At 33.2% G+C, this 21,562-nt stretch overlaps 4 protein-coding genes across 4 annotated transcripts; 2 read left to right on the top strand and 2 right to left on the bottom strand.

Moving 5' to 3' along the window:
• The first annotated feature begins 4,109 nt into the window (after positions 1–4,109).
• LOC107430208 (transcription factor MYB4) lies at positions 4,110–6,535 on the top strand. Its single transcript, XM_016041018.3, has 3 exons — positions 4,110–4,349; positions 4,537–4,666; positions 5,306–6,535. The coding sequence occupies exons 1-3, from the start codon at positions 4,217–4,219 to the stop codon at positions 6,036–6,038; spliced, it is 996 nt and encodes a 331-aa protein (XP_015896504.2). The 5' UTR covers positions 4,110–4,216; the 3' UTR covers positions 6,039–6,535.
• Positions 6,536–9,102: 2,567 nt separating this feature from the next.
• Positions 9,103–11,444, top strand: LOC107430209 (small ribosomal subunit protein eS10z). Its single transcript, XM_016041019.4, has 5 exons — positions 9,103–9,257; positions 9,440–9,488; positions 9,589–9,868; positions 10,056–10,185; positions 11,157–11,444. Exons 1-5 carry the CDS (start codon positions 9,255–9,257, stop codon positions 11,232–11,234), a joined length of 540 nt encoding a protein of 179 aa, XP_015896505.1. The 5' UTR covers positions 9,103–9,254; the 3' UTR covers positions 11,235–11,444.
• A 676-nt stretch (positions 11,445–12,120) lies between these two features.
• Positions 12,121–15,210, bottom strand: LOC107430207 (heat shock protein 83). The gene is made up of 4 exons (XM_016041017.4): positions 14,861–15,210; positions 14,359–14,500; positions 13,991–14,271; positions 12,121–13,883 (listed from the first exon to the last, which is right to left on the bottom strand). Exons 1-4 carry the CDS (start codon positions 14,996–14,998, stop codon positions 12,336–12,338), a joined length of 2,109 nt encoding a protein of 702 aa, XP_015896503.3. The 5' UTR covers positions 14,999–15,210; the 3' UTR covers positions 12,121–12,335.
• A 1,015-nt stretch (positions 15,211–16,225) lies between these two features.
• LOC107430166 (heat shock protein 83) lies at positions 16,226–19,695 on the bottom strand. Its single transcript, XM_048463471.2, has 4 exons — positions 19,322–19,695; positions 18,651–18,792; positions 18,245–18,525; positions 16,226–18,044 (listed from the first exon to the last, which is right to left on the bottom strand). Exons 1-4 carry the CDS (start codon positions 19,457–19,459, stop codon positions 16,494–16,496), a joined length of 2,112 nt encoding a protein of 703 aa, XP_048319428.2. The 5' UTR covers positions 19,460–19,695; the 3' UTR covers positions 16,226–16,493.
• Positions 19,696–21,562: the final 1,867 nt, after the last annotated feature.

The following is a 21,562-nucleotide window of genomic DNA, read 5'->3' as shown; positions in this document are numbered from 1 at the left end:
ATATAATATATATCATACTTGTAGGATAAACATCTTAGAAATAAGAAACAACTTAATTGGAGGAACTTCTTTTCATGATCATGTCGTCGACAATAATATTTTTACTTTGTCCCCTTTGAAACAGCCTAGTAGTAATGTTTAATATTGGCAAATTTTTTTAGTTCAAATTACCCACAATATAAATAATTGGTCCAAAAAATTAAGAGAATAAAAATTAAGATTTTTGTAAGGACAAAGAGACCAACTTATATCCAAAGAGGATGTACTATATAATTTAGTTGAAGTGAAGAAGGGGGTCCATATATACGATGAGGATTGAAGCTGGGGTTAAGAGGGATCACCAAATGAGGAAAAAAGAGGTCCATATGAAGATTCATGTAGGGTAGAGTGCCAAGATATGATATGCATATATGTCTTATACATATATATAAATATAGATAAAATTAATAATTTTTTTGATAGAATATAATAATTAAGAGAGAGAAAGCATATAATATATGGAAAAAAAATAAAAATAAAAACAAGGACCACATTTAAGTAAAGAGATTATGGTAAAGAGACATTTCATCCATGACTTATTGAGTTAACCAACCATGCTTATGAAGGCAAAGTCCCTATATCTTTTCTCACTAATCACTACTCAAAAACCCCATTTGGTAGGCCCAAAATGCCACTCCATTGCTCCTCCTTAAAGCTAAGAATAATCATTTCTCCTTTTCAATTCCTGCTAAAGGTCTTTTTTATAAATCATTTGTATATTACTTTCAAAGTTTTAGCTTGCGATCCATCCAAGCAAAAGTCACTTCCCTAATCTTCACATCAAATATGGTGGATCATTTCCATCATTCTACAGAAACCCCTTCGCTTTCCCTCTATCACTACATCTCTTTCTCTTTCTCTATCTATCTATCTATATTTTTTATTTCTATCTACGTATATTCATATATATCAACGTTAAAACACCATCTTATTCAACTATATATATATATATATATATATACAAGAAATTGATTAATTATGCTCATATATATATATATATATATATATATATATATATATACATATATTTGTGTTTCTAACTAATCCCTGGATTCATTACAAGTTAGACAATGACCCTTTGTTTCTGTACCACGTATTCAAATATAAACTAACTAATATATTATATTTGTACATATCTTAATTAAAAACTGTTATACAATAGCATATATGCCTACGGATTCGTATGTACATTATACATGTTGATAATGACAGAACCATGTTAAGTCAACAATTTCTAATATAAGATTACTCTAGCTATAGTACCAAACTTCACTAGGGGCATCCAAACTGGTTATTAAAACAAGTATTAATAGCATGCCATAAATTACTAACTAAATTCTGCTAGGATTAATATAAAAGAAAGGAAAATGCTAGAAATCCTAAATTTTGGGTTTCACATTTTATTTCTTTTCCAAATGACATGGCAATGCTATAATTATCATTTCACTGTATATCTAAGTTTTTAGTTTTTAATCATGTATTGAAGTGACAACAGCCTACAATTCATCTTCAAGATTTTGAAAGATGAAATTTGGGATCCTACTATCTTTCTAAAAGAAACCACAAACACCCCATTGCATGTCAAAATTATTAAATGGCAGCATCACAATAATTTATAAAGTTATTATTCTACTTTTTGATTAGTTAATAAGTTAATAGTTTATGTTCCAAGTAATTTATTAACAAAAAGGCAACTTAAATTAAGTCCAAGTGATTGGATATTACTAATGCCTATATCCAATGGAAAAGTTAGGATAAATTTGATATATGATTAATTTTTAAGGCATGTAATGGTCAAAAAAAAAAAAAAAATACATGTATGATTGGGTCTGATCAAGAAGTTGTTGTAGAACAAAGGCCCAATTGGGTTCGGTGATAAATGTCAAGCATGGTACGTATAAACGTCATTCATACACAAAGAGAAATTAATTAAATTATTAATTTCTTGTTAATTAAGTAAAGGCATATATATAAAGAAAACAGTCAAACAAAATTATAAGTAGTGGATTGGAATCACTGTGCTTTTTATTTACTTTCTTTTAAATTATGTAACAACAAACTATACATTTGTCTTTCTCAATGTCGACCAAAGATAAAGGATTCTTTTGGAAGACATCAGGAAAACTCACACACACACACACATTTTCTAATTTTAAATTGACAAATAACGTGTTGCAAACTCATGGTAATACTACCAAAATTAATGATATAAAAAAAAATGATATCAAAATTTATTAGAATGACATCATATAGCCACAGGCTAATGAACAGTTCAATTAATTCGTTTATACACATGAAGAATTTTTAAGAAAATGGAAAATTAATTAATTAAAATTAATTGACATTATATATATAATATAATTGATATTCGATTTCACTTTCATGATGCATACAAATGTTCCCTAACTATATGAAACATATCTCATGCTAACTACAAATCATTCTTCAGTTATGAACATTTTGTATTCCATATATTTCAGAATAACATACATACTTTAATCTACAAAAGTTAAGCAAGTTGGTGATTTGGGAAAAAGGCTTTGAGCAATTAAATCATATGTAGCTTGGTAGCTTGTAGTTGAAAGATCAAAGAGTAACAGCATGAATTAACAGTTTGTGAAAAGAACTGTGAAACACGATTAGAATTCATAAAATAATTTCAAATATAATTATTGGATCATTATCTTTACAACTAGCAGTATTACATATATAAATAATTAATATTGGGGAAAAAGTAGAAGGGCAAAACATCCCTTTTTTGCTCTTTTTTTATTTATTTATTTATTGGAAACTGTATTGGACTCTAGAAAACATAATTAACCTAAAAAAGAACAATAATTCATATTAGCAAGTTCGTCTATATAGAGTAGCTTGAGTTATCAACCAAGTTAACTGGTTCTTTGAATGTCCTTTAACATTTCGTTTTATTTATTAAAGATTGTTATATATATATATATATATATATATATATAATATCAGAGTGAAAAAATTTGAATTCAGAAATATTATTTGAAAAAATAGTAGTTTTACTATACATTGTTTGGAAAACTAAAATTATATCATAACATGCTATATAGTCTTCTTATAAGCATATTATATATAATTGATACCCATTAATATTCTCTATAATTGGTGGTTAACAATTTTAATTAAGCATGAAAAACCAAATTCAACACCCTTTGTTTTATACGTACACTTGTAACTAACATATATAAAAACATAGATTATAAAACTCTAAGTAACAATATTTCAAATAGCAAATAAATAAAAAAAAATCTAAAATTGACATATGAAAATTTTTACAAGGGAAATATCAGATTCCAAATCAAAAGTCCAAACATACATGCATCTGGATATATATAAGATTTATATATAATGATGATGAGACTCAAGACCCACCAAGAACGTCATATTACTAAAGTTTCCCAATTAGCAGATAATTGATCTTCTCAGCTTCTTTTATTTTTTTGTTTAATGATGAAGTTTTCTATATGTTACATTAATTTTGATCCACTGACTGATCACACAGAAGCTGTGAAGCGACAGGAGAGGGAAAAGATTGGGATTCACAATGCCCCTTTCGCTCTCCCAATTATTTTGTCCCAAATATCATAATACTATATTATTCTATGTTTTCGAACTGTCAAAACATGACGTGTCATAATGTGACTGGTCTAGTAAACTAGACGATAAAATTTACATGGCAAACAAAAAAATTTGAAAAAGAAAAAAAAAAAGATTTTTACAAAGAAGAAGAACAAGCAGGATACAAGTGTGTAAAACCACAGGCATGGAATTTAATTTTTTTAATTTTTTTTTAAATTTTTTTAATTTTTAATTTTTGGATACGTGGTTAGAGTTGGTTCCACAATACAAATGTACGTAGAAAATAGTAAAAAAGCTTTGGAAGAAAGTTTGATGGAATGTCGTTTTAGGGTTAGATGGAGAAGTGGGATCCACTTTATATGGACCCCATGTTCCGGTTGTAAATGTCGGCTCGTTTTGCTACTTTGCATTACATTTATAAGAGAGGAATAGAGAGATCCAATTAGCTCTCTTGCAATGCCCAATCTCTATTAATTATTCTCTCAGAAGAGCAAATTATTATACTAGCTACGACACAAAATCAAACAAATTAAGCAGAGAGAGAAAGCTTGATCAGCTTGAGGGCTTCAATATGGGTCACCATTCTTGCTGCAACCAACAGAAGGTAAAGAGAGGTCTTTGGTCTCCTGAAGAAGATGAAAAGCTCATTAGATACATCACCACCCATGGCTATGGCTGTTGGAGTGAAGTCCCTGAAAAAGCTGGTAAAAATTTAAGTAATTAATTAGTTAATTAACTTAGTATAATCTCACTCTCTCTCTTTTCTGACCATTTAACATATATATATATATAGCTCTTATATAGTTTCATGGTTTAATTTCAGGGTTTTTTTTTTCTTTTTTTTTTTTTAAAGAAAAAATTAATTTTAATTTTAGTTTTTTTTAATTCCAGGGCTTCAAAGGTGTGGAAAGAGTTGTCGTCTGAGATGGATTAATTATTTGAGGCCTGATATTAGAAGAGGCAGATTTACTCCTGAGGAAGAGAAACTGATTATTAGCCTCCATGGAGTTGTAGGAAACAGGTTTAATTAACCATCTATTTAATCATATATATAAATATATATATATATATATATATATATATTATATTAAATTAACTATTGCATTGCATTTCATCCTAGTTCTTTAATTAACTACAACTTACAATTTCCAAAATTAATCTTCTCAAAAAACTTGTTTTTTGGGGTTTTGGGGAAAATTTACTTAAAAAAAGGAAAAAGAATTGGTGAAACATTTTTTTCAATTTCTTTTTTCTACTCTCGAATTAAATCACGTGGGAATTTGGATTTCCACAAATTAAATACAAGGAAGAAAAGGTGTTTTTGGAAACAACGGAAGTGAAAATGGACTTCTAGCTAACCGAAAGAAAAAATATATATATATATTTTTCTCATTTATTAATATTATTATTATTATTTTTCCAAACAGAAACTTTAATATAAAGTTTTCTCGATACTTGTCGGGATATGTTTTCAAAATAGGCAGCCAACAATAATCAATCTTAATCACTGTTAAAAGTAATTCCCGAAAGCTGCAATTCCACCAACATATAAAATCTTCTTCTATTTTTATTCCAATATTTTTGAGCTTCTAATTAACAATAATTAATTAATTTTGTCAAATTCTTTTGCTCAATTTTTTTTTTTTTTTTTTAATAATAGATGGGCACATATAGCAAGTCATTTGCCTGGTAGAACAGACAATGAGATAAAGAACTATTGGAATTCATGGATCAAAAAGAAAATACGAAAACCATCTTCTACTTCTTCTTCAACAACTACAACTACTGCACCTAATAGCTCTGATCATCATCCCCAAATGTGTTACACTTCCAACCAACTAGATTTCGTAAATCAAGATTTGACGACCACGACAACCATGTCCAAGTCTTCGTCCCAAGACCATTCACTATTTTCTTCATCATGCCCTTTGTTCATGTTTGATACTGGTACCATCGAAGGTGCGGCTGAAAGCAACAATGTACGTCCGGAGCTATTTCAAGAAGTAGGTTTGAGCACCGAGGCATGGAATTTGAACCATCATCACCAAGTTCAAGCACTTCCTCAAGCGTTTTCGAACGGAATGGACACCAACTATTTGCCACCGTTGATAGAGAACATGGTTAATCCTGGTCATCATCATCATGGTCATGATCATCATCAACAAATACAATCATGTAGTATGGATGAAGAAGGAGATCAAATGGCAGGTTTGGAATGCTTTCAGAGACAGGAATTGAATGAATGGGTTGAATCACAGCAACAATGTTCGAATTTCCTTTTCTGGGACAATGTCATGGAAGGACAGCTTGTTGGTGGAGAAATTGCACCAACTTCTTCTTCTTCAAGTATGGGAGTGATTAACAATCTCTCTTCTTTTCCTTCCTCTTTATAAGATATTTTAACGGCAAGGAAAAATCTTTCTCTTCTCTTTCCTTTTTTTTTTTTAAATTTTTTTTAGCAAGAGTTTCGAAAATGGTCCATTAAGGGTTTTGAAAAAAACGTATACAAAGAAGTTTGTTTTGTTTATTTTGATGGGTGAGATTGTGAAAATATGAGGAGCGAAAAAAAAAAAAAAAAAAAGAAAATAAAAGCACGGATATGCATGCAAATGTTTATTGTTTTGGGGATTTTTTTTTTTTTTTTTTTTTTGGGGGGAGATGTTTGGAAATTAACATAAAGACAGGAAAAAAGAATAAAAGGCAACGTAAGCCCACCACAGCCACACAGCAGCTATTTTGGAAAGTTGATTATGAGATTCCCCCTACAATCATGGTTTCGAATGTTTGTCACACATGGTGTTGAATTATAGTCAAAGTTTTTTTTTTTTCCTTAATTTTTTTTTTATATGCCTTTTTGGATCTACCAAGCTTAATGTATAATGGGCCAAGACTTCTGATTTTTTTAATATATATTTATTTTCTTTTTCTCCTTTTCTTGTGCAAGATCTTTTTACTGTGCTGCTTGGCATCCATTTATATATAGTTGACGAGATATTTCATTCCAATTATATATAATCAGATCTATTTATATGTAATTGACGAATTGTATATAATCAGGCACCAGATATTCAACAAGATAAAATTTGCACTTGTTGAGTAATATATTATATCATATGAGTAATATGTTAATAGAGAGAAATATAAAAATTATGAAATAATATAAATGGGAAAAACTTAATTAAGGCCAACCCGGCCATATAATATGTAGATATATGATCTCTAAATATTATTTCTGGATTCTTGAAGCATCTATAAGAGAAATTGATAATATTAAATATTTCATGTTTCTTAAAACGAATGTTACTAATAAGCAGCTATCCAAACATGCATTTCTTTATTTTAATCTTGAAATCATACATATATATATATATATATATATATATATATATATATATATATATATTTATATATAAATATAAATTGTCGTCCTTTTTAATTTCCTGCACTGTCATTGGATCATAATCTCTATCAGTAAAAGGACAGAAAATATATTGTTGGGACAAAATGTAGACGTATAGCTTATGATCATAAAATTGTTGCAAAGCTTTGCATGCACAAGATTTAGGTACTACGTAGCCTTTAAAAAGCTGATGATAAAACATGTTTCTTACACATACGTCAACCTTTAGATGATAACTTCATAAACTATATATATATATATATATATTGGACTTTGATATATGCAATACTAATGTACCCCTTTTTTTATTTATTTATTTTTACTGTGAGAGTGACATATGGTTTTTGATAAATGTAGTGTGTATACACACACGCACACACACACTATATGTCGAACATCCAATAGTAATAGATCTCTCTCTCTCCCAAATTGAAGATTTTCTCTTGGATGATATCAAATAAAATGTTCGATTTTAATTAAAAAACTATATACATATATATATATATATATATATATTATATTATCATGAAATTCTGCTTTTCAAGTTTCAATTACCTCCATCCTTTGAAAGCCTAAGGACCATATGGTTTTCCACGTATTTTCTTCAGAAACTATTGGGACACAGTTGAGAGCCAGATCATCAAAATGGTTCAGAACTAAAACTATCACAAAAGGAATCAACAAGACCATGTTGGTTCTTATTCTAAAAACTAAAAATACAGTTGATTTTAATCATTTCCACCCTATCAGTCTATGCAATTTTGGCTACCAAATAATGGCTAAAATTATTGCTTCAAGATTAAGACCTTTGCTGGACAGAATTGTATCTCCTAACCAAAAGGCATTTGTTGAGGGAAGATGGATAGCAGAAAACATAGTGGTTGCCCAGGAAGTAGCACATAAAATCCGGAATCATAAAGGAAAAAATGGGCTAATGCTGATCAAGATAGATATGAAAAAAGCCTTTGACAGATTGGAATAGACTTTTATTACTAAAAATCTGAAGCTGTGGGGATTCTCTGGGGATTTCAAAAGGTTAAGAGGGATGTATTCAATTTAGAGTTTGATGGATTTAAAATGAATTATAGACTTTAAAGAATTTGATGGATTGTTATGGAATTCTACAGACTCCATAAAGATTTTGTAAGAATCCAATGAAATCTTTAGATTTAAAGGTGGATTTCATATTGAGAATTTTCTTCACAATTTTCCTGTTAAAATCATTTCAAATCCATTATTTTTTAAAGTCTTCTAAAATCAATGACTTTTTAAATACCACCAGATTTTAAAAGAATTCTATAAAGTCCTAATTGAATATATCTAGATTTTAATGGACTTTTATAAAATTCATCAAAATCTGAATTGAATATCATTAGATTTGTATGGACTCTTTTAAAATCTAAATCGAATACCTCAAAATTTTAAAAAACTTTTAAAATCCTTTAAATTCTAAATTAAATACACCCCCTAATTTTCAGCTGTATAAGCTCAATGGTATTCAATATTCTTATCACTAGCAGCAGAATGGATTCGGTCACTCTAGAAAGAGGGATTCATCAAGGAGACCCCCTCTCCCCTTTTATTTTCATTCACTACTTTGAAATTTTTTTAAGACTTGTGGAAAATAATGCCAACATTCAAGAGGTCAAAATCTGTAGAAGAGCACCAGCAGTCTCTCACCTCCTCTATGCAGATGAGAAAATTGGAGATTATATTTTGGGGTAATCTATTTTTTGGTTGCCCCTTTTTTGTGCTTAATGCAGGTTTATTTACCAAAAAACTTAGCAACTGATCAATAAATATCCTATGTAAATTAGAGATTCCAATTTAATGAGACTCAGTAAATTAATGAGATTTGGAAACCCAAAAAAAAAAAAAAAAAGCCTTGGGTCTTGAGAGTTGAAATTTTCCAACCATCCTGATATTTAAAGAAAAATAAATAGACAATAAATAAAAATAATAAATTAAAGGACAAGTATGGAGACCAATGTCCATGGGCCTAAGCTGAAAGAGAGAGAGAGAGAGAGAGTTTTAGAAGCCCAAACGAAGCCCAAAATCCAACGCTAACCCAGGATATAAACGTAACTAGGCTTTTAGGTTTTCCTCAGCAGGCGATAAAGAGTGAGTTTGTGTGTGTGGGGGAAAGAAGGCTTAAGATTTTCCGTTTGCCGCCGCCAACTCCTATCGCCGTCTCATTGTTTTCGCAACCATGGTACTTACTATCTCTCTTCCTCTCAATCTTCTTTCACCTTCTGTTTGTTTCCTGAGAAAACAGAGGAAAAGGAAAAAGAAAATGCCTCCTTAGATCTCGTTTTCTATTTTTTTTTTATTTTTTATTTTTCAGTCAGCTTTGATTTGTTTATTTATTTAGTTATTTATTTGTTTCTATTTCAGATCATTCCAGAGAAGAACCGCCGTGAGATCTCCAAGTACCTCTTCCAAGGTAAGTTGCGAAATTATCTTCAATTTAAAAAAAAACAAATTGAATTTGTTAGGTTTTTAAATTTTCTGATTAAATTTCGTAACCGTTAAATGAAAATCAGAGGGAGTTTGCTATGCAAAGAAAGATTACAATCTGGCCAAACACCCAGAAATCGACGTGCCGAATCTGCAGGTGATAAAGCTGATGCAGAGCTTTAAGTCGAAGGAGTATGTGCGAGAGACTTTTGCTTGGATGCATTACTACTGGTACCTCACCAATGATGGTATCGAGTTTCTTAGGAACTACCTCAACCTTCCTTCTGAGATCGTCCCTGCTACTTTGAAGAAGCAGGCTAAGCCCGCTGGCAGGTCCTTGGGAGGCCCACCAGGAGATCGTCCACGGTAAAGATTATTCTTTTGCTTATTTCTTTGTAACTGGTTTACATGAATTCATTGGTTTTTGTTTATAGAAAAACAATGAATATGTTCATTTTTTATTATGGTTTTTTTTTTAATTTTTTTTTTTTTGTATTGTATTTGAATTTGTATATATTTCATATTAATTTAGTATTCCTGGGTTGTGAAACAGTGGTCCACCTCGCTTTGATGGTGAGCGCAGATTTGGTGACCGGGATGGGTACCGTGGAGGTCCCCGCGGTCCTGGTGGTGACTTTGGTGATAAAGGTGGAGCTCCTGCTGACTACAGGCCTTCTTTCGGGGTAGGTTTACTTGGAATGCTCTTTTGGTTTCGGCACATTATGTTTTGTTGCTTTTATGGCGTTTGCTTGTTATGGGCATTGTACTAGTCTCTTGTTTATTTCATAACAAGAATGTCATACAAATTGGTTTGGCTTGGGAAGCTGGTAAATTGTCACATTTCTGTTGCACTGACATAATTGCCATTGCTGCTCTTTTCCCAATGACAATGAAATCTTGATATGAAATAAAGAATTATATAATATGGTAAATTAAAAGAGAATTCGAATTAAGCTTTGCTTCTTTTCTTCAGAGATGGAGGTATTGGGAATTCTGTATTTTTGCTTTTTGTATTATTTGGTTTTGACGTTTTGTTGAAAGAGTGAGTTTAGTTCACGAAATTGGTATACATGATAATCAGGCCATAAAATCTTGTTTGATAGTTTTAATCTTTGGTTGAAATTTATGTGTATTGGTATCAAATTGTTTTGAGTACAATTTGAAAGTCTCTTGCTCGCACCAAGTGGCTTCTTGTAGGTTTTGAGTGCGTGGCTTTAGTATGCAGCTAGTAGCTTGTTTTCAATTTATATCGAGCATGGTGGTTGGTTAGAAGCTGTATGCATTCATGTGTGATTAAGCATTGTGGTTAGGGGAGGGCATCATGATTCTAAGATCATGTGTGGGCATGACATGTATGTTTATAACTTGTTCTAATTCTAAGATCATTCATCTGTAAGCCATCAACTCGATTTCCTTTGCTTTGATGCATTGTGGTTCTGGAAAGTTGGAGATGCCTGATATAATCTTTTCTATGTTCGGTTGTTTGCTTGTTAATATTGGGCGGTGTCTCAATTGCATTGTTCAACCATATTATCTTTGTTAATAAAGTTGCATCAATATATGGAAGCATTCCTGATACTCTAATTTAGACAGAGGAAGAGAGAGAGACTTCTCTAGTCTGCAGTCTTTTATCTTACCTCATTTAAATTTGTAGGGTCCTGGTGGAAGACCTGGCTTTGGTCGTGGAGCCGGTGGTTTTGGTGCTGGACCAGCTAGCTCAAATCAATCTTAAGGAGTTAATGGCTGTCATACTGGTTCATTTTTTCAGATTTCATGTCCCACTAGGGGTTTAATAGCAGTTTTGTTTTCACCGTCGAAATGTAAGAGAGTTGTGGAATTCTGTTTAAATTTTTTTATTGTACTTTGGTTTTGTCGAATTGAAACTTTTAGGGCAAATTTCTACTTCCAGCGTTTATATATATCTAATCAAATATGGGTGCTCTATCGTCTCCAGTGCCATACTTTTAAGGGTGTTTGCTAGGTGCTTAAACGATTCGGTGCATGGTTGATCGCAAATGATTCTGAACTTGTTTCTGAGGTAATGATACAACATATTTAAATTGGGAGATTTATGGTATTGAGGCAGTCGTGCAAAATTGAGTATGGGTTTTCCTGTTTCGATTAAAATATGGGATTTCCTGTTTCGCTTAAAATTATATTTCATTTCGAGGACTTGGACCAAATTCAAATGTTTCAAATTAACGGTATAGCGAGCTGTCTCGTTCGTTAATGGATGTATTGTATTGCAGACAATTTTCGATCAAGTTTATTATAAAATTCAAAGAAAAAATATTTGGTAGGTTTCGTATTAGCAAGGCAAGGCCTCAAATCGGTATGCCAAGGCAGTTTGAGTCTTAGAATGGTTATCCTGTTACTTTTAGGTATCTAGTTTGCATCAATCACAAAGTGTTGATGAAATGGTAGGTTTTAGAATGCTGGTTGTGTTGTCACTTTTAGGCATCTAGTTTAAATCTACAAATGGTTTTTTGGTTTTTAATAATCATAAGCATGGATGAAATAGAGTTTTATATTATATCTGATCTGATATTTCATTGATATTTTCTTTCGGTATTGGAAAACTCTCTACATCAAACCTGCAAAAGCTACAAACCAGATCATATCTAATCTATTGCACTCCTTAATATCAGAAAACTTTTATACAAGATCTGACCTCATATGTCACTGATATTTTCTTTCGGTATTAGAAAACACCACCTGAAAAAGCTACAAACCAGAACCAAGGCAAATAACATACTACACTCCTTAATACCAGAAAAGTTTATAAAGTGACCGTGTAGACATTCAATGCTGCCTTTACTGTGCCTCTCTCTTCTCAGTCAACTTCCTCCATCTTGCTCTCCTCATTCCCAGCCTCCTCCAGTGGTGGCATATCTGCATCATCGTCTCCCGTCTCATCTTCAATGCTCAGACCCAGTTTCAGCATCCTGTGAATTCTTGAGGCAAAGGTGTTCGGATCATCTAGGCTAAAACCAGAAGTCAGTAGGGCAGTCTCGTAGAGGAGGAGGACCAGGTCCTTTACAGACTTATCATTCTTATCAACTTCAGCCCTCTTCCTGAGCTCCTCTATGATTCCATTGTCAGGATTGATTTCCATTGTCTTCTTGCTGGACATGTAAGCGCTCATACTGGTGTCCCTCAAGGCTTGAGCTTTCATGATTCTTTCCATGTTGGCTGTCCAACCATATTCGCCAGTCACCAAGCAACAAGGGGAGTTTACAATTCTCTCGGATACCACCACCTTCTCCACCCTATCTCCTAGAATGTCTTTCATGGTCTTGCACAAGTTCTCAAATGATTTCCTCTTTTCCTCCTTTTTCTTCTGCTCCTCCTCGGACTCCTCATCCAGCTTAAGCCCTTCCTTGGTTGCAGATACGAGTTTCTTCCCATCATATTCTTTCAGTTGCCCCACAGCATATTCATCTATGGCATCAACCATGAAGAGCACTTCATAATCTTTCTTCTTGAGCCTTTCCAGAAATGGAGAATTCTCAACTGCTTTCTTGCTTTCACCACTTATGTAGTAGATGCCCTTCTGGCCCTCTTTCATCCTTGTAACATAGTCCTTCAAGCTGGTCATTTCGTCACCACTCTTGGTTGAATAGTACCTGAGAAGATCAGCTAACTTTGCCCTATTCTGGCTATCTTCATGAATGCCCAGCTTAATATTCTTAGCAAAAGCCTCATAGAATTTGGCATAGTCCTCTTTGTTTTCGGCGATCTCATTGAACAGCTCAATGCACTTCTTAACCAAATTCTTCCTGATCACCTTGAGAATCTTGTTCTGCTGTAGCATTTCACGAGAGATATTGAGCGGGAGATCATCCGAATCCACAACACCCTTCACGAATCCAAGATACTCAGGGATCAGTTCCTCATAATTGTCCGTGATAAACACCCTGCGGACATAGAGCTTGATGTTGTTCATCTTTTTCCTGGTATCAAAAAGATCAAATGGAGCTCGCTTTGGAACGAAAAGGATGGCCTTAAATTCCAGCTGCCCTTCAACAGAGAAGTGCTTCCATGCAAGTGGATCCTCCCAGTCATTGGTAAGGCTCTTGTAGAAAGATGAATACTCCTCCTTTGAGATCTCCTCGGGCTTTCTCAACCAAATTGGTTTCTGCCTGTTGATGAGTTCCCACTCATGAGTCACCTCCTTGACCTTCTTCTTCTTGGGCTTCTTTTCTTTGTCCTCGTCAACATCCTGAACGTCACCCTCCTCTTCCTTCTTAGCTTCCTCATCCTCATCGTCGCTGATCTCCTTCTCAATGGTTTTCTCAGTCCAGAGATAAATGGGGTAGCTGATAAATTCAGAATGCTTCTTCACAAGGTCCTTCAGTCTCCTCTCCTCCAAGAACTCCAACTAGATCAATAGCAAGGACAAAATAAGCTACGATAATAATAATTATAATTATATTAAAAAAAACAAAAAAACATGTCTAATTACCGGCTTAGGCACGTTATTCTCACCTGGTCTTCCTTGAGGAATAGGGTAATCTTGGTTCCTCTGCCCAATGGCTCTCCATTGACATCCTTGGTGACAGTGAAAGAACCACCAGCCTGAGACTCCCAAACATACTGGTCATCATCATTGTGCTTGGTTGTGACAATAACTTTCTCAGCAACCAGATAAGAAGAATAGAAACCAACACCGAACTGACCAATCATGCTCACATCAGCCCCAGCCTGCAGGGCCTCCATAAACTCCTTAGTTCCAGACCTTGCTATAGTCCCCAAATTGTTCACCAAATCTAACACAAAACCATCAATTGATTTTCAAAGAAAAACTCAAACATCCGATTAAAAATGGTTAAAATTAAGCAAGATAGGTAACATACCTGCTTTGGTCATACCGACACCACTGTCAATGATTGATAGGGTCTTGTTGACCTTGTCAGGGGCTATCTTGATAAAAAGCTCAGGCTGAGTATCAAGCTTGCTCTTATCAGTCAAGCTCTCAAACCTGATTTTGTCCAGTGCCTACAAAATCAAGTACAGAAACTTCAATTATTTTCCCCAGTTATATTTCTCTCTACAGTTTTTTGAATTATTTCTCCAACCTCTATCATGCTTTTCAAACGCCGAATAAACCATTCGAATCCAAATCTGCTTCCCAAATATACATATATATACAAACATATGCAATATATGCATGCATCTATATGTGTTTGTGTGTTCGTAAAAGCTCAAAGAAAATGAAAAATTCTAACTCAAAAACAAGAAAAAAATAAAACCCAAAGCCTATTTATCTATCGGATTTCCTTTTTCAAAATCTATCTAAGCAACCAGAAGGAGCAGAATGAGATAATATGCAAGTTAAGAAAAGAGTCTTTAACATACATCAGAGGAATTGCTAATGAGCTCACGAAGGAAGATTTCTTTGTTGCTGTAGAAGGTGTTGATGATGAGGCTGAGAAGCTGATTGATCTCAGCCTGGAATGCGAATGTCTCGCTGTCAATCATATGAGTTTCCTCCATTGATGGATTCTGCTTACAAAAGCTTCCTCGTAAATCTTGATTGAAAAAGCAATAAGCAAATAAAGCAAAACTAAAAGTATCCAAACGGTGAAAAAGAGAGAACAAAAGCTAGAGCGCTATGTAGCAGCAATTTGCACCAACTATTCCTTTTGTTAGTGTTATGGACAGGTGGAGATTTGAAGAATACTTATAGTGTAAGTGAGGTGGTGAGGTGCTGAGGTGGAGGGTTTCTCTCTCTCTCTCTCTCTCTATCTAGACGATTCCTCTTTATGCCAGGTACTTCCAGAGGACCTTGGACACTGTGTCATGGCGGTTAACCAATTTTTGGCGGCTCCAGATTATTCCTCTTTTAATAATAATAATAATAATAATTTTTAAAAAAATATAAAATAAAAATTAATTGATTTCTTTTTTGTCTCCCTGTGGAGATTTCGCGAATTTATATTTGAATGAATATTAATATATTTTTATTTACTATTTAAAATATTTTATTTATATTTTATATTTTATATAACTTGTTATACGTGTTAGACATATTTTAATTAAATGATTTTTTTAAATTCAATAAATAACCCGTTTCAAAAAAAAAAAAATAATAAATAACCTAAAAAAAATAATAATAATTATTTAGTAGTATATTCATTACTCGATATTCCACATTTTTCGCCTTTTTTTAAATGATTTTTAAGATCTTTATACCATGCTTTGCTCTTCCTATGTACTTTCTATATCCAGAATTTTCCTAGTTTTCAGTGTATCTAGCATGTTTATGAATGTTGTTTTAGCTGAAAGTAGGATGAATTAGAGATTGCCTTTAGAAAATCCAAACATTTCATGGAATTCACCGTTTTCTTCCTTTTTTTTAATTTTTCTTTTTAGATGCAGAAAATATGTTACTTGCTAGGATTATTCTCTCCTCAGCTTTTCGGAACAAAATTCTACAAGATATAAAGTCTGACTGTCAAATTCCATTTTTTTTTTTTCTGATTTGTAATTAAATATAGTTTAGCTAATAGAATTTTATTATGTATAGAAATTTTTAATATGATCAGAAGAATTACTGTAGTGTTAGCATTAAGGATATTTGCCATGTACCATGACTTAACCATTAAGAGATCACATCGAAATTATTGTACACTTGTCAGTTTTAACATTTAAGCTTGACTCTTGGAAGATGCTCATTGGATAATAAAAGGACATTTAAGCTTGAATCTTGGAAGATGCTCATTGGAAAATAAAAAGGATATAATAATTTTCTTCATAGAACCATAAAAGATATACACTGTTTTTCAACTCTTGTGTTGTAAAACATCGAAGGAAAAACTAGACAACCATCAAAATTACACGGACCAACAGCTAAAACAAAAACATACTGACACCACGAAAGAAACAGGCAACACGGACCCACTAACAATGACTCAAAAACAGAACCATTCACAGCAGACTCATAGCAACCTGTTGGCACAGTTTTTGCTTTTGTATAGCCATTCCCATTTTAATCCACTTCCTCCATCTTGCTCTCTTCGTTTCCATCCTCCTCCAGTGGTGGCATATCAGCATCATCACCTCCAGTCTCATCCTCATCAATGCTCAGGCCCAATTTCAGCATCCTGTGAATCCTCGAGGCAAATGTGTTAGGATCATCGAGGCTGAAACCAGAAGTCAGCAAGGCAGTCTCGAAGAGCAGAAGCACCAGGTCCTTCACTGACTTATCGTTTTTGTCGACTTCAGCTCTCTTCCTGAGCTCCTCCATGATTCCGTTGTCAGGGTTAATCTCCATCGTCTTCTTGCTGGACATATAAGAGCTCATGCTGTTGTCTCTCAACGCCTGAGCTTTCATAATCCTTTCCATGTTGGCGGTCCATCCGTACTCCCCCGTGACCAAGCAACATGGCGAATCCACAATTCTTTCCGATATCACCACCTTCTCCACCCTATCTCCAAGAATGTCTTTTATCGTCTTGCATAAGTTCTCAAATGACTTCTTCTTTTCCTCCTTTTTCTTCTTCTCTTCCTCTGTTTCATCATCAAGCTTAAGCCCTTCCTTGGTTGCAGACACTAGCTTCTTCCCATCGTATTCCTTCAATTGCCCAACTGCGTATTCATCAATGGCATCAACCAGGAAGAGCACTTCGTAGCCTTTCTTCTTAAGCCTTTCCAAGAATGGTGAATTCTCGACAGCCTTCTTGCTCTCTCCGGTTATGTAGTAGATGTCCTTCTGGCCCTCCTTCATCCTTGTAACATAGTCTTTCAAGCTGGTCATCTCATCGCCGCTCTTGGTCGAGTGGTACCTGAGAAGGTCTGCCAATTTAGCCCTGTTCTGGCTGTCTTCATGAATACCCAACTTAATATTCTTTGCGAAAGCTTCGTAGAACTTGGCATAATCGTCTTTGTTCTCAGCAATCTCATTGAACATCTCAATGCACTTCTTGACCAGATTCTTCCTGATCACCTTGAGAATCTTGTTCTGCTGCAGCGTTTCACGAGAGATGTTGAGTGGGAGGTCATCAGAATCCACAACACCCTTAACGAATCCAAGATACTCAGGAATGAGCTCTTCACAATTGTCCATGATAAACACTCTGCGCACATAGAGCTTAATGTTGTTCATCTTCTTCCTGGTATCAAACAAATCGAATGGGGCTCTCTTGGGAACAAACAGAATGGCTTTGAATTCCAGCTGCCCTTCAACAGAGAAGTGCTTAACAGCAAGATGATCCTCCCAGTCATTGGTTAGGCTCTTGTAGAAGGATGCATACTCCTCCTTTGTGATCTCTTCAGGCTTTCTCAGCCAAATTGGTTTCTGTTTGTTGATGAGTTGCCACTCATGGGTCACCTCCTTAACCTTCTTCTTCTTAGACTTGTCCTTCTTCTCCTCATCAACTTCCTCAACATCACCCTCCTCCTCTTTCTTGGTTTCCTCATCTTCATCGTCACTGATTTCTTTCTCAGTGGTCTTCTCAGTCCAGAGGTAAATGGGGTAGCTGATAAACTCTGAGTGCTTCTTTACAAGATCCTTCAATCTCCTCTCCTCCAAGTACTCCAACTACACAAAGACAATTACAACAAAAAAAAAAAAAAAAAAAAAAAAAAAGGTTAGCAGCAAGTCATTAATCTACAATTCTCAGAGCATGTATAATTAGACCAATATTCATGAGCAAATAAGTTTCCAAAAAGTTAAACACTTTGTTTGACATAATGTGCTAAAATCTATTACTATTTCATCCTTAGATTTATGATTCTCACCTGGTCATCCTTCAGGAAGAGGGTGATCTTCGTTCCACGGCCCAATGGCTCTCCATTGACATCCCTTGTGACGGTGAAAGATCCACCAGCTTGAGACTCCCAGATGTATTGCTCATCGTCATTGTGCTTGGTAGTCACAATGACCTTCTCAGCAACCAAGTAAGCAGAGTAAAACCCAACACCAAACTGGCCAATCATGCTCACATCAGCCCCAGCCTGCAATGCCTCCATAAACTCCTTGGTTCCAGACCTCGCAATAGTCCCCAAATTGTTCACCAAATCTGAAATGCAGCCACAAATTCAATATCCATTAGAACCAAAAATGACAATGTGACTAAATTTAGTTGCTGTGTCAGAGTAGCATATATTGCATTAAAACAGGATGAGTAAATAAAATCGTACATACCTGCTTTGGTCATGCCGATTCCACTGTCAATGATAGACAGGGTCTTGTTGGCCTTGTCAGGAACAAGCCTGATGAAAAGCTCTGGCTGAGCCTCAAGCTTGCTCTTATCTGTCAAGCTCTCGAACCTGATCTTATCCAATGCCTATTAAAAAAAAAAAAAAGAAAAAGGATTCAGAAACTTCAATCCACAATCTAAAATTGAATCCAATTACAGCAATTTTATCAACATATACATCTAAAACCAATTTCTATCCCTCTTCGGAATCAAAGAAAACAAAATGTATACATACAGCTTCAAATATATTGCAGATCATGTTGTCCATCATTCTAAATCAAAGAAAATCCTCAACCTCAAACTAGAACAACTTGATTACTAAATTATATTTATAGAAGAAACAATCATCAACGGCAGTGATAATGTAACTAAAATCAAATTTCCATGTTTCTGTTTGGAATCTAAGAAAACAGAATACATAAATCGCCAAAAACAAAGAAAAATCGTTAAATCGTGTATGACGTCATTCCACATTCTTGAAAGTCCTTAATCACTACATATATATATATATATATATATATATATATATATCTATATAGATATATATATATATATGCAGAAGAAACAGACCTCAATAGCAGTGATCAAAGAAATAGATAAAAATACGATAACGTACATCAGAGGAGTTGCTGATAAGCTCACGAAGGAAGATCTCCTTGTTGCTGTAGAAAGTATTGATGATGAGGCTGAGAAGCTGATTGATCTCTGCCTGGAATGCGAATGTCTCCACGTCTCCCATGTTAACGTCCGCCATTGATTCCCCGACCACCTTCAGAAAAATCACAAACCACCAAAAACGTACACAAAAAGACTCCGAGAGCGAAAGTGAGAGAGAAAGAGCTCTAGATTTGCTTGTTTTGGAAATCGCAGATATCGAATTATGATTGGACTGAGAATAATAGGAAGGACGTAGAATTTTTATAGTGGAAGTGAAGAGGGTTAACAGAGGCTTATTCCAGGAGCTTCTCGTGGCTTCTTTTGCCAGCCGTTACCGTTTCTTTTTTTGAGCAACAAAATGCTGTTAGGAGTCGAATAATTTCGCGGTTCTAGACTCTTCCTTCTTTCCTTTTTTGCCCTTTTACTTGTTTATTAATTAATTAGTAAATCCTTTATCCAGAATTTTCTTTTTCTTTCTGGTAATAAATAATAATTCAAAAAAAAAAAAAAGACTAAAAAGTTCTTTTCGGGTATGTTTGAGTTAACTCTCAAACCAATCCAATGCTTCGCTCATCTACACATAATACCAATCACTTAAATAAAATTCTTAAAAAATAATAATAATATTAAAAAACAAATCTTCTAAAAAAGTCTTTTCCTTCCTTTCAATTGGATTTGAAATTCATTAAATTTTTTTCCAAACTCCATTGTGAAATAAATACTTTTTTTTTTTTTTCTTAGGGTGCAGAGTATTGTGCGATGGAGGGAATGCCAACATTTTTGCTCTTGAAAGAAGGCAAAGTGGTGGACAATTTTGGAGATTTTTTTTTCTTTTTTTTTTTTTTTTTTTTGGGTTAACATGGATGTTTAGTTGGTTGTGGCAAAGCATGCAACTGTAATTCTATTATTGACCTAAACTGTCAATGCTAAGAAAGTGGTGTTACCAAAATTTTCAATTTATCTAGGGGCTAATGGTTCTAATATAATATTGAGTTATTAGTTGGATCTTTTATCATCTTCAATGAGGTGTATTTTCTTGATTGTTGTTTGAGGAAATTTTCCTAAAAAAATGGCAACTCTTTGAAATTTTAATGTGAGTGGATTAGTATAATATATATGTACTTGTCTACCTGATTTTATCAAATGTGGTTGTCCAAAGTTTCATAGGATGAATTAGCTTTGGGTATTTTTGTGTAGGAGAAGTATTGGGAGGATCATTTCTAGTTTACCAAATCTCCTCTAGTTGATTGGGTTGCTTATAAATAGAATAAGTTATGATTGACCTTAAAATTTATTCTTATCTAACTCTTGTCCCTTGAAAATTATGCCAAGACTAAAGGAAATAAAAAAAATAAAAAATAAAGAAATATATATACATGCATATATTTATAAAGCCAAAATAAACAAAAAAAAGAAAAAAGAAAAAAGAAAAAAAAGAAAAAATCATAATAACCAAAAATAATAAATTATCAATGCATAATAGAAAACCAAATGATACGTTTTATCGGTAATTTTTTTAAATAATACTCTCTAAAAAAATTATCAAAGTCTATAATCGTGATTCTAAATGATATATTTGGTAATTTTCTTGTCAATTGTAGTGTATTTGTATATATATGCATTTGTGCTTGTTTTGTTTATACTCCATGATATTACCATTATTTATCTTGTGTGTATCACCATTAAAATTATATAGATACATTCAATTAGAACTTAAGGAAATAAACCAAGGAGAATATAAAAAAATAAAAAAATAAAAACATAACAGCTAAGAATAATAAATTACCAATGCATCATTGGTTTTTTCAAATACTCATTAGAAAATTTATTGTGCAAAAAATTATTGATGGGCATATCGTGATTCCCGATGGCATAATTGTTAATTTCCTTACCAATTCTTTAAGCAAAAAATAAATAAATAAATAAATAAATAAATTTCCTTACCAATTCGTTTTATGTATAAATATAACTTTTGTATATATATATATATATATACTCACTTATTTATGCTGTGTGTGCCATCATTAAAGTTATATTAATACATTCAATTAGAACTTAAAAAAAATAAAATAAACAAAAGGAAAAAGATATAATATATATATATATATATTGAACATAATAATCAAGAATAATAAACTACCAATATGTTATTGAGAATCACAATATGTATCATTAATAATTATTTTTGCCAATTTGTATA

The sequence above is a fragment of the Ziziphus jujuba genome, chromosome 6 (genome assembly GCF_031755915.1).
Source record: "Ziziphus jujuba cultivar Dongzao chromosome 6, ASM3175591v1".
Taxonomy (NCBI): domain Eukaryota; kingdom Viridiplantae; phylum Streptophyta; class Magnoliopsida; order Rosales; family Rhamnaceae; genus Ziziphus; species Ziziphus jujuba.
Note: the sequence above shows the minus strand (reverse complement) of the source record. Positions and strands in the feature narration are given on the sequence as shown.